The sequence below is a fragment of the Nannobrachium achirus genome (assembly GCF_963921795.1).
Source record: "Nannobrachium achirus genome assembly, chromosome: 9".
NCBI classification, from domain to species: domain Eukaryota; kingdom Metazoa; phylum Chordata; class Actinopteri; order Myctophiformes; family Myctophidae; genus Nannobrachium; species Nannobrachium achirus.
Window position 1 is genome coordinate 2,848,561 of NC_137818.1, and position 13,218 is coordinate 2,861,778.

The window sequence follows — 13,218 nt, forward strand, 5'->3', positions numbered from 1 at the left end:
GAACCACTGGTCTAGGCCCTTCAAGCTTTATAGTGTCGGACGGGGTAGGCTCTGTATCCAGGCTTTTATTTTCATTCGCGTACGGACCGGGTAAAATAAATCTCAAATGATGCTCAGGTCTGTGTTGGACTTGGTGCAATTATCCTCAGGTGGTACTGGGTATCAGAATGGGTCCACATTCCCCACACAGCACATGCTTGCATGTAGTCTTTGTCACCAGTGTTGATTTCGTCGACTAAAACTATGACGAAAAATGTTTGTCGACTGTGTTTTTTTCACTGACGAAAACTAAATAAAAACGAAATAAAAACTAAACTAAATATAAATAAAATAAAAACTAAATATATTGACAATTTCATCAACAAAATAAAAACTAGACTAAAACGTTGGGGAGGGACTAGTGGAGAAGAGAGTCATTTTATGTTTGGTTGCTCTCAGGTGTTGCGCGCCGAAAATTGCAGATCTACAAGCTCACAACGCGTCGCAGCGTTGTGAGCTTGTAGATCAGCTATTTTCAGCATGCAACCAAGAGTAAAATCAGTCATTACAATGCCATCAAGGCCAGCCAAAATACATCTTACGATATTTAGTTGACTAAAATTAGACTAAAACTAAAACTGTTCGGAGACTAAATTATGACTAAAACTAAAAGACATTTTATTCTAAAGACTATGACTAAAACTAAACCAACATGTGCTGTCAAAAACAACACTGTTTGTCACTGCTGTCAAGATTATTACATAAATTGCCTAATAAATGTTTCCTTATATTTCACAGGGCGTTCTTCGCACATCTAGACCGACTCGGGACTAAAAGTGACTCCTGCTCAGAGGCTGCTGTTTTTGACAAAACGTGCAAACATCTCCACAACAACGTCTGACTAAATGATCTCCAGAGAGATGGTTCCTCACCTGGAACCCAGATGGTCCAGGTTGTCCCTGCTCTCCTCTCTCTCCAGCAGGTCCCTGTAGGACAGAGAACACAGAAGAACATGATGAGAACACCGTAGATGACACTCTGAAGGGCTACTGTAACATCATATTAGCATCACACCCAGGTAGAACACTGTAGATGAACTACTGTAACAACATAATTAGCATCACACAATAAGAACACTGTTGTAGATGACACTCTATGTAACATATTAGCATCATACCCAGGTAGTGTCGCAGGCAGCTATTGTAGGGGGCTGGATGTGTTGTGTATTGAATAGTAACTTGAAATGGTTTTTAATCATGGGTTTTAGATCATTGTTTGGACCCAATTTTATATACAATTGTGTCAATAAGGTAACTAACTAACTTAACATTCATACTCCAGTTTTAGGTGAGTAGCAACCCAGTAGTTTTGTGGTGTAGTCAAACTATAACATTCACCGCAGTGAGTAGCAAGTCACCTACAAGTGAGTAGCTACTCACCTCACCTTGGAGTATGAATGAGCCTCAACTAGGGGAAAGAAAGGTGGTCATGGTTCACTCTGAAAAGGGTGTTCTTGCACGCGGTGTCACACACTGGAAATACTCTGTCTACCGTTTATAATAGTAGATCTACTATTATAAATAGCAGATCTACTATTATAAATAGTAGATCTACTATTATAAATAGCAGATCTACAATTAGAAATAGTAGATCTGCTATTATAAATAGTAGATCTGTTATTATAAATAGTAGATCTACTATTATAAATAGTAGATCTGCTATTATAAATAGTAGATCTGCTATTATAAATAGTAGATCTAGTATTTCTAAAAGTTTGAATATCAGAATACTCACAGCGGGTCCATGAGGTCCAGTAGCGCCGGTCTCACCATCCTTTCCAGCCAAGCCCTGTTCAGAGAGAAGGAGACCGTTAACATTGGGATGTACAGTACACTACCACCCATGATAAATGATATTATAATTCATATTTACATTAACATTAGGATGTACAGTACACTACCACCCATGATAAATGATATTATAATTCATATTTACATTAACATTAGGATGTACAGTACACTACCACCCATGATAAATGATATTATAATTCATATTTACATTAACATTAGGATGTACAGTACACTACCACCCATGATAAATGATATTATAATTCATATTTACATTAACATTAGGATGTACAGTACACTACCACCCATGATAAATGATATTATAATTCATATTTACATTAACATTAGGATGTACAGTACACTACCACCCATGATAAATGATATTATAATTCATATTTACATTAACATTAGGATGTACTGTACACTACCACCCATGATAAGCTATATTATAATTCATATTTATATAAACATCAGGATGTAAACTCCCACCCACAATAAATACATTGACATGCATGTATTTGGTTCACATGTATAAAAGTGTACTTACTCTCAGACCAGTACATGTATAAAAGTGTACTTACATGACAACATGTATAAAAGTGTACTTACTCTCAGACCAGTACATGTATAAAAGTGTACTTACATGACAACATGTATAAAAGTGTACTTACTCTCAGACCAGTACATGTATAAAAGTGTACTTACATGACAACATGTATAAAAGTGTACTTACTCTCAGACCAGTACATGTATAAAAGTGTACTTACATGACAACATGTATAAAAGTGTACTTGCTCTCAGACCAGTACATGTATAAAAGTGTACTTGCTCTCAGACCAGTACATGTATAAAAGTGTACTTACTATGACAACATGTATAAAAGTGTACTTACTCTCAGACCAGTACGACCCAGAAGACCCTTCTCTCCTGGTTTTCCAGCATCACCCTGTCGAAGAGGAATACGATCACATTAGACACTCAACAAAAAGATTAAACCGTTTATTACGATCTTCTAACAATCTTTAACCACATGAAGAACATTCGGCCAAAAAATAGTTGAGCTGCATGGTCACAACAACGCGTCTCCATGTGAACAGGAAAAACGAAGGAAACGACAAATGTGATGTGAAGCAAACCACGTGCAGCCACGTGTGAACGTAAACACTAGGGAAGTAGAACGGCTATCTGTGCGAGTATCTGTGCGTCACCGCCACCTAGCGACATGGCATGCACATTACATCATGTTCAATGCTGACGCCGATGTATACAATAAGATCGCAACAACATTTTGCAGTTTTTTTCCCCGTTATCGACTAACGTGGCCATAGTAACCTGAACAGAAACTTACGTTGGCTCCCTTTGGTCCGGGGAATCCCATCACTCCAGGCTGACCGCGAGCACCCTGGGGTCCTGGGGGTCCAGGGCGACCGTCCTCACCGGCAGCACCCTAAACACAAGGCAGACAGGTAAGGATGGGACCATATGAACATGTGCCCATATGAACATGTGACCATATGAACATGTGACCATATGAACATGTGACCATATGAACATGTGGTCCAGACAGGTAAGGATGGGACCATATGAACATGTGACCATATGAACATGTGACCATATGAACATGTGACCATATGAACATGTGGTCCAGAGTAGACAGGTAAGGATGGGACCATATGAACATGTGACCATATGAACATGTGGTCCAGACAGGTAAGGATGGGACCATATGAACATGTGGTCCAGACAGGTAAGGATGGGACCATATGAACATGTGGTCCAGACAGGTAAGGATGGGACCATATGAACATGTGGTCCAGACAGGTAAGGATGGGACCATATGAACATGTGACCATATGAACATGTGGTCCAGACAGGTAAGGATGGGACCATATGAACATGTCATGTCACGATTATTGTGAGCAAACACATTGCGATTTACGATATTATCGCGATAATAAAAATATCCCCTACATCCATTATCCTGGGGCGGAACGTTTGCCAAGAAATAGTAGATCTACAAGCTCACGACGCGTCGGGAGCTTGTAGAACGGCTATTTTTTGGCAAAGAGATTTGGTAGAGAGTGAAAAAAAAGTATGTTATTTCCATGTCCCTTAGAGGGTTTAAGTGGTACCAGATATGCAGCTTGGCAAATAAAAGGTGAATTGATCCCAGTGCGTGACGGAGCATAATTTCACGATACATTTAAACCTCCGCGATACGATTATTGGGAGTGTTTTTTATCACGATAAACGATAATGATTATGGCCCCATCCCTACAGACAGGGTGCTAAATCAACCTTACATCCCTTAGAGGAATCGAATAGGAAACAATAACATTTACAATAAAATACAATAAAACGGGTATTCAACAAAGATCAAAGTGACAAGTCAGGATTCAGGAACAACGGGGTTCCACTGAGCCTCAAGCCAAACTCAGGCTGCTCCGGAGCATCAGGAGTGGGGCTGGTAAGAATGAACAAAACTCAGACCATTGGATGAAGGCAAATAACATGATGTTTCAATATCAATACATCTTCATGATGAAGATCTACTGACATTGAAACGTTGTCACGTTATATGCCTGCACCCCGTTATTTTATACTTGCTCCAGTCCAGTTCCCTCCTTCTTCATTGATAGTTTTTAAAGTATTAGTGCTCCTGGATAAAAAAAAAGGATAAACTAAAGAAAATTAGAGAAAGGATTCGGGTACTCAAGATTAACAGTAGGAAAAAGTTACCATTAAATAAGAAACCTTTATTCAAACATGGCAAAGCAGACATATTTTGACCGCAACTGGTCTTTGATCAGTTCAAACAGTGTTTGAAGAAGAAACTTGCTTTCTCCCATACGATTATGATTGCTGTTATGAGTGCTGAGATGTCTGGCATAAAGATATGAAGGTGTCTTACTCCCTTGTGAATGGGAAAGAATGTTATGTTTTATGTGTGATTTGTGCCTAAAATGCACATTAGTACTTTTATCTAAACAGCTTACTGTATTTCCATGCAGGTGTGCATGTAGATACTGCATGTGTAACTGTTCTTTTGTGCTGTTGCTACATTCACAATGATGTCACGTGGAAGGAGATACAATGGAACTTTGAGATGGGAAAACATTGATTTGGTAGGATTCGTCCACTTGGCCTTCTCAGCATCAAGTAAGGAAAACTGGCTATATTCTGGAGATTCTATGTATAGAGGGAACACCGAACACCTACTGAGTGGCAAAAAACTACTGTATTTCCATGCAGGTGTGCATGTAGATACTGCATGTGTAACTGTTCTTTTGTGCTGTTGCTACATTCACAATGATGTCACGTGGAAGGAGATACAATGGAACTTTGAGATGGGAAAACATTGATTTGGTAGGATTCGTCCACTTGGCCTTCTCAGCATCAAGTAAGGAAAACTGGCTATATTCTGGAGATTCTATGTATAGAGGGAACACCGAACACCTACTGAGTGGCAAAAAACTACTTTCTGGCCTTGACAGCCCATACATCCACACAGAAAAGTCCTACCTGATTGCATTAAATGGCGTTAAACTCACTTTGCCACTCACATTGGCTGGACTGTGTGTTGTGTTGAATGCTACTGTTCTGTTCCTCATGTGTGTCTACATTATAAAGTGTTATTTTAATATACAATTCTATTTGAGTGGAATGGTGTCCTCAATCATTGCTTTCTGAGAGGACATCTTCATACTACATTACACTAAGATTGAAACGTTGCATTTGTTCCTGACCATGAAAGGAGGAAGGGGGGTTGGGTTTATAGGTTTAGAGGTTTAGAGGTTCATAGGTTTATAGGTTTTGGAGGTACTTACACCAGGTCCAACTTTGCCTTGAGGACCAGCATCTCCGGGACGACCAGTGAGACCCTGGAAGAAAAACATGTGTTGTTTAGAGGATTATTAGATCAATGCACAAACCACTGTACCCTTACCCTCAAACAGCTAGGCAGTATCTGTCATAGCAGGACTATTATTATACTGGTTACATTCAGGGGCTGATAATATGAAGTACTATAGCTTGTTCTCTCATATCTCTTCCACTCCACTTACGTGCAGTAGTGGAAGGTAACTTTACTAACTTTACTTAGGTACTGTACTTAAAAGTAAAATTTCAAGGTATTTGTACTTTACTTGAGTATTTCCAATTTCCAATACTTTTACTTCTACTCCGCTACATCTCAGAAGCAAATATTGTACTTTTACTCCACTACATTTATTTGAAAACTTTAGTTACAAGTTACTTTGTAGATTGATTATCATTTAAAAACATACTACATGAACCACTTGAGCCTTATACATTTACAGTAGGCCATTTGAAAATAGCCGATCTACAAGCTCACAATGCGCCGCAATGCACTTGTTGTGAGATTGTAGATCTGCTATTTTCAAAGGATTTGTATAAACATATATAAACTTGTGAAATGGGAGATTCTACTTTTGGTACTTTGAGTACATTTTGATACCAATACTTTTGTACTTTTACTCAAGTAAACTTAGAATTCCAGACTTTTACTTGTAAGAGACTATTTCCACATTGCAGTATTGAAACTTTTATTCAAGTAAAACATTGAGTAGGCCTACTGTTTCCACCAATGCTTATGTGACTATTTACACACTGTAGATTGGTTAACTTTGGTTCCGTGCTCTCTGCATTGCACACTTGGAAGTCACTACATTGTAAATTCTACTTGTAACTGTGACATGCAGACTGCAGAGAGCTCACAAGAAGAAGAATACAGTTGTGGACAGACTGTGGACAGAGTGATAACTAGCAGGGCCTCTGTCTTTCACATGGAGGCATTAGTAATGAAGAGATGAAGGATTGGTTTCAGGTGAAGATGAGTAGCAGGGTAATAAAGACGTTCTACTCACTCTGGCTCCGGGGAGACCAGCCTCTCCGGTACGTCCAGGGTCTCCTCCAGCACCCTTAGGCCCAGTAGCACCAGGGACACCTCGGTCACCGGGGGCTCCCTAAAAAAGACCAGGAAAACAGTCACTGCATGTCCTTTTGGGATGGGTATTGGTAAGATCTTCACAATACAATACTTATCACGATACTTGGGTCACGATACGATTGTATCATGATATATTGCGATGCCATAAATATTGCGATACATTGCAAAATAAATTGAGATATAATTGTGATATAATTTATATTGAAATGAATCACTGGAAGGCAAACTAGCTATAGTACAGCGGCGTCTAGAGGAGAGGAGTGTCAGGACCAGACTTCTACCATTGGTTACTATGCATGAGAACAGAGTTTTTCTGTTCAACAACACCTGCTAAATGATGTTCTGTCACTTACACTATAGTGTTGCTGTTGAGCAGGAATCTCTTAACTTTGTATTGATGTTATTTTTTATTGTGTTATTTTTAACTTTTATGCTTTTCCAAACTACAGCATCACAAAAAAGCATAAAAAGTTGCAGATCTGCTAAGCGACACATTTCGAGCTTGTAGATCTGCGACGTTTTATGCTTTCGAATTCTAAGCCATTTTGGACATAATACGAGGTTTACCCCCAACAGAGACAACGTGACAGATCATGAGATGAATTGACTTTATATTCCATTAAAAGAAAACTATAAACTTGATCAGAAAAACCCACCTTAGCACCAGCAAGACCATCCTGACCAGGGAAACCACGGTTACCAGGAGCTCCCTGTAGAAACAAACACATGTCCACAGTCAGACAAACCTCCAGCCAGCCCTCATCACTTAACCACCGTAATACGGTACGATCAGGGGTCATCAGTATGTTGGTGCTTCATACACAGACAAATGTGTCTGTGGCAAATTATAGATTTAGTTTTAGTGTTTACCCACCATTATGATGTTCTTATTTCATACAATTTCTGAATATTACGTTTTCTTCAGAACATGTACAGCATGACACTTATTTAATACAACACTACGGGCACATTATGAGTCCAATTAGTACTAGTGGTTCTCAAACGTTTTATTTGCAAGAACCACCATAACTCTGAGAGAGTGTACAAATGGACCCAAATGGACTCTTAAGGATCAATTTGGCTCCATTTGTACACTTTTTTTTCTCTCTTTCTGCCTTTGTATTTGATGTTATGCTTTTGAAACTGATATTATCCTAGATAAAGTACTATGTTCTATCCGTCTGTCTTTCAATGTTATATGAGATACTTAAAGTGTGGTTCCTGTGGAAATAAGCCTCGGCTTTCTAGGATCTACTTTTGGTTGACCTTGTACCAGTGATTTGTACTGTCATGAAACTGTACCTTTTTTTCTATTGCAAATTCCTAATAAAAATTATTCAACCAATCAATCAAACTCTCAGGGTTACAGAGCTGTTATGGTCATTTAGGGCTGTCTCTTTATGTGTTTCTGGTCATATTATTGTCCACTCATTTTTTATGTCGGTGGCAAACATTTTCATTTTGACAAAACATTTCCACCACAAGCCAACATGGTGATGACCCCTGGTTATGATGTTATGGGATTCAGATGGTTCAGATTCAGTCGTACTCTCTCTCCGGGGGGTCCTAGGGGTCCTGCGGCGCCGGGCTCTCCTCTCGCTCCTCTCTTGCCCTCCTCGCCGGCAGGTCCAGGGGCACCTTGGGGACCGGCCACGCCCTAGAGGAGCACAACATGAAAGAGGATTATGTGTACATTCATTTTAAAGTTCACAAGTACATTTATCTAAGTTAGAACAGGTCTTTATAATGCTTTTTTAGGGCATTTGTTTCCATATAATCAATGAATTAAGACTTAAGCTTCAAACTCACCAGCTCTCCCTTGGGTCCAGCCTCTCCTTTGAATCCAGGAATACCAGGGTCTCCCTAGATAAGTTTAAGATTAAAATGAATAATTATTATGATATCTCTGTTGTTGGTACCAATGTAACAACCTGTAATGCAAACATCACAGAGGAAGTAGTGGTTGTATGCCACGGTGGTCATATGACACCCATAAGGTGACTTCACAGCGGTCATATGACACCCATACGGTAATCATATGACACCCATAAGGTGACTTACAGACTGTCCCTTGGGTCCCAGGGGGCCGGTGGCTCCCTGAGGTCCGGGTGGTCCGCGGGGGCCAGGGAATCCAGGGGCACCGGCAATACCAGAAGCGCCCTACAGGGGGAGACAGACAGAGTAGAGGGTTCAAGGTGGTTAAACTTACAATACATCAGGTATAGCAACAATACAGGGAGTAACATCACAAGATTTATTGGATTATTTGCGTGTGTGCGCGCACGTGTGTGCGCGGGTGTGTGCATGCTGAGAATACTCACAGCAGAACCTTTAGCTCCAGGGATTCCATCAGTACCGGGGTTGCCCTACAATGAGACACACAATCAGCACAATACAAAGTCTAGTTGATCTAATGTAGTACTCCAGTCAATGACTCGTCCAGTCAGGTCTCGAGTCTGAATTTACATTGACTCTCTAACCCTAACCCTAACCCTAACCCATGATTTGACTCTGTCTCGGACTAAGGGACTCTTCCCCAACCGAGTCCACTCCAGTCAAGAGTCAAGACGATGCAGTGAAATAATTGTATTATACGCACATTATGAGGAGCCTATTCACACTAACATTATAAGATATATAAGACAGCTGTCTGGCGCTTTTCATGAATGAATTACTAGATGATGGTTCAGTAAGTAAACCCATAGTCTGTGTGTCAATCTTATGCTAATTATAGCAGGAACTATAAACTTTTCAAGATGTTAAATGATGTCCTGAGAAACCCATGAGGATTATTTTATTAATATTTATTTTCTATATGGTCTCAATCTGGACTTGGTCTCGACCCTCTCCCACACTCAGACTTTAGGTGGACTGGACTACAACACTAAATATCAACATAAGATAGATGATCATAATGAGTGTTTCAATGAGATAGAAACTTAACTACAACACTAAATATCAACATAAGATAGTTGATCACAATGAGATTCTTACAGAGGCTCCTGCGGGGCCGGGGGATCCGGGGGTACCAGCCTCTCCACGGGGTCCTTGTGCTCCTTCAGATCCGCGGGCGCCAGTGGGTCCAGCCTCTCCCTGATGGGACATACGTTTATTGATTAGTTTATAGGTTATTATTATCATACTGTAGAACTCCTCTGGCTTTGCATCCCTTCTTTGCCACTTTCTTTTGGTTAGATTAAAGTTTACCATGTGGACATATCTGGTCACCATATCACCTGTTCTTGTGTTTAGTTGTTGCGACCGAAGGTCACAGTATACCATGAGAAATGTCGCAGCTTGTCTCCGTCTGTGTCAGTCCTTCAGTCAGTCACTACACATTTTTACAGTCTATTGGTTCCCTTGTCACTGTGACATCACTCTGACATCATGCTCTGATGTCACTGTGACGTCAGGGGAACCACTCTTAACAGAATGGGTTTGCTGCTCTGACATCACGCTCTGGGCTTCATGTCCCTTTTATGCTCATATATTTTATGCCCATATATAGTTGACAATGTGATGTCAGAACATGCCCATATATGGGCATTCCCAGATCACACTTGCAAATTAATTAAGTCCTTGTCCCTTCTATGCCCATATATGGAGATACCTGTCCCGATGTCATCAATATTAAAAGCATATCTGGGAATGACAATATTTGGTAATGCCGATATATGGGCATGTTCTGCCAATCTCAACAGGCACTGTTGAGGCACTGTTGACCTCGAGGTCGCATGTCACCCTGAGGCGTCTTACTATTTACTTTAGATTTACATTTTTTCTTGACCATTAATGTTATTTAGATTTAGTATGTTGTTGTAATAAGATGCTATAGGTTCATTGTTCACCTGCTATCCTATAGTTTAATGTACAGAACGTTATTTAGATAACATGTTGTTTAGACAGATGCTAAGTTCATTGTTTACCTGCTATCTCAGAGTGTCTTTGATTGTTCATTGTTCTCTACACTATGCGACTGTTTAGCTTGTTGTTTGTTGAGCTCTACTTCATGTTTACTCTGCCCACTCTAATCTCATATTATAAATCCCTCTGGATAGATCTGCTTAATGCCTACATCGTCATTGTACGATTTGTTTTGGGTCAATTAGTTCAATTAGCTCTGGTCGAGTACTTTGATTGGACAAGAGGCGTTCTCTGAGTGCTGATGGGGATGGGTGGGGAAATAACACTTAAAATTAACAATTAAAATTGTTTAACCATTTTGACAAAGCATGTTGGGCTTAAATGGGTAAGAAAACATTCAATTTGGTGCAGCAGTGGGATAGAGTGGCCGGATGAGAACCGTCAGGTTCCCAGTTCGATCCCAGGCTCCTCCAGAGTTAAGGCTCTTTTCCACCGGCAGCGATAACGATGACGATAACGATTTAAAAAAGTGGGTTCTCAATTGAAGTGGATCGGCAGCATCCACCCAACACTGATAAAGACAACGATAGACGACAACTACATCGTTAGGATCAACAACGATGTGGTTAAGATCACAGTGATATGGAACTGGGTCTCTGACAAACAGCTCGAGGTGCGCTCTGCGCGAGCGGCTGTTAATTGGCACCTCTTCACATTGATGTCCGATAACTTTATCGGACATCAATGTGAAGGCATAATTATCACTGTGATATTTTATGGCTATCGTCATCGTTATCGCTGCCAGTGGAAAAGGGCCTTTAATGTTGAAGAGTCCTTGAGCAAGACTCAAGGTATCTATCTATCTATCTATCTATCTATCTATCTATCTATCTATCTATCTAACCCCTAGCTGCTCCCGGTGAGCAGGTTGGTGCCTTGCATGGTTTCCTCTGCCATCGGTGTATGAATGTGTGAGTGAATGGGTGAATGTAATGCACAATCTATGTAAAGCGCATATATAAATGCACCATTTACCATTTGTTTTGTTTTTGTTTTACAAGTCAAACCGTGGTGCAGATACACTGTAAATATGTTTTACTGTACAACTGTAAGGTATCACTCCATTAACCAGCTACCTGTTGTTAGCTTGCAGAGCAGGCACTGGCAGTTTAAAAGTTTATTAGCAACAACAAAAAAGTGAGTCTAAGTGATCTGAATCATAAATTGTTATTTCCAGTTATTATATATATAGTTTATAGTAGAACTGGTGTATGGTAAAACTTAGCTGTTGCAGATACAATACTACAGTATATATCGATCATTCAATAATAACTAGCCCTTACCCGTTCAAAGATAAGAGCTCCAAAATGATGTGCAGTGTGTGGGTTATGGGATGTGCACTGTGCACACAGTATATGAGGGATGGAAAGTAACTTTAACTGGTGCTTGCATGATGTAGGAGCATCAATGTAAGAAACCCGTTTCGTTTAATGGCTACAGAGATACTGTGCCCCCCCCCCCCCCAGCCCGCCCGCCCACCCGCCCACCCGCCTGCACACACACCCGCCTGCCTGCACACACACACACACACACACACACACACACACACACACAAACGCGCACACACACACACACACACACACACACACACACACACAGAGCTGGTTAAACATTTTACCTCATGCTAGATGCAGAATAGATGTGCCTCATGCTAGATGCAGAATAGATAGTAGATACACCATAAAAATGCTAATATACAGCATATGATTTGTGAAAGTGACAAACGGGCTTCACAGTTATGTCAGGTGTGTTCATATGCTAATGGTGATGCGATTTCAGATCAATTGCTCCAGCCACTGAGGAGAAACGCTGTTTCAGACAGACAGACAGACAGACACTCACTCAGACATTCGCAAAATTATAGTATAGATTGATTATTTTAACATCATAACAAATAGTTTAGAACCTTCACACTTCCATAATTTATAGTAAGTGGTCACTAATGGCCTAAGGTAGCATAAGTGATATCATGTGATTTTTAATATTCTTTCTGGTTTCCTTTTTTAATAGATATTAATTAGTGTTATGCAGTTATGTTGATTACTTGTTCACATGTTTTTGATACTTAGATTGCTTTTTATCTGTTTTGCTTTAGTTTTATTGACCTGTAATGACAGAATGTGATTTATATGACCTCTTGTTTAGACACATGCTGTGTGTTCATTGTTTGCAGTTCTTTGAGACACTGCACTGCACTCTATTTATGTGACTATTTACCTTGTTTGTTGACAATAGTTCATGCTTGCTTTGCTTATCCTGATTTCACACACATTAAGTCATTCTGCATAAGAACGTCTGCTAAACACCTTCATCGTAACATTTCCATACAGAGAGACATCATAGTGTCAAACTGAATGAAACAACAAACACAACACTACTGATTTCCTGAGTGCTGCGTGGCTGCGGCTCACCGCTCCAAGAGATGGGTCAAATGTGGAGAACAAATCTCGCATACAGCAATGTTTGTGAAAAATAGAAGGAATCTTAATCTTACATTGT

At 40.1% G+C, this 13,218-nt stretch overlaps 1 protein-coding gene across 1 annotated transcript in view; it reads right to left on the minus strand.

Moving 5' to 3' along the window:
• Window positions 1–13,218, minus strand: part of col2a1a (collagen, type II, alpha 1a) — a gene marked incomplete at both ends in the record, with an annotated part of 63,607 nt that overhangs the window by 19,567 nt on the left and 30,822 nt on the right. The window contains 12 exons of the mRNA XM_080733285.1: window positions 912–965; window positions 1,774–1,827; window positions 2,719–2,772; window positions 3,175–3,273; window positions 5,654–5,707; window positions 6,713–6,811; window positions 7,452–7,505; window positions 8,345–8,452; window positions 8,605–8,658; window positions 8,857–8,955; window positions 9,117–9,161; window positions 9,790–9,888. Coding sequence (XP_080589411.1) covers window positions 912–965; window positions 1,774–1,827; window positions 2,719–2,772; window positions 3,175–3,273; window positions 5,654–5,707; window positions 6,713–6,811; window positions 7,452–7,505; window positions 8,345–8,452; window positions 8,605–8,658; window positions 8,857–8,955; window positions 9,117–9,161; window positions 9,790–9,888 — 873 coding nt within the window. The remainder of the gene's footprint in view (window positions 1–911; window positions 966–1,773; window positions 1,828–2,718; window positions 2,773–3,174; window positions 3,274–5,653; window positions 5,708–6,712; window positions 6,812–7,451; window positions 7,506–8,344; window positions 8,453–8,604; window positions 8,659–8,856; window positions 8,956–9,116; window positions 9,162–9,789; window positions 9,889–13,218) is intronic.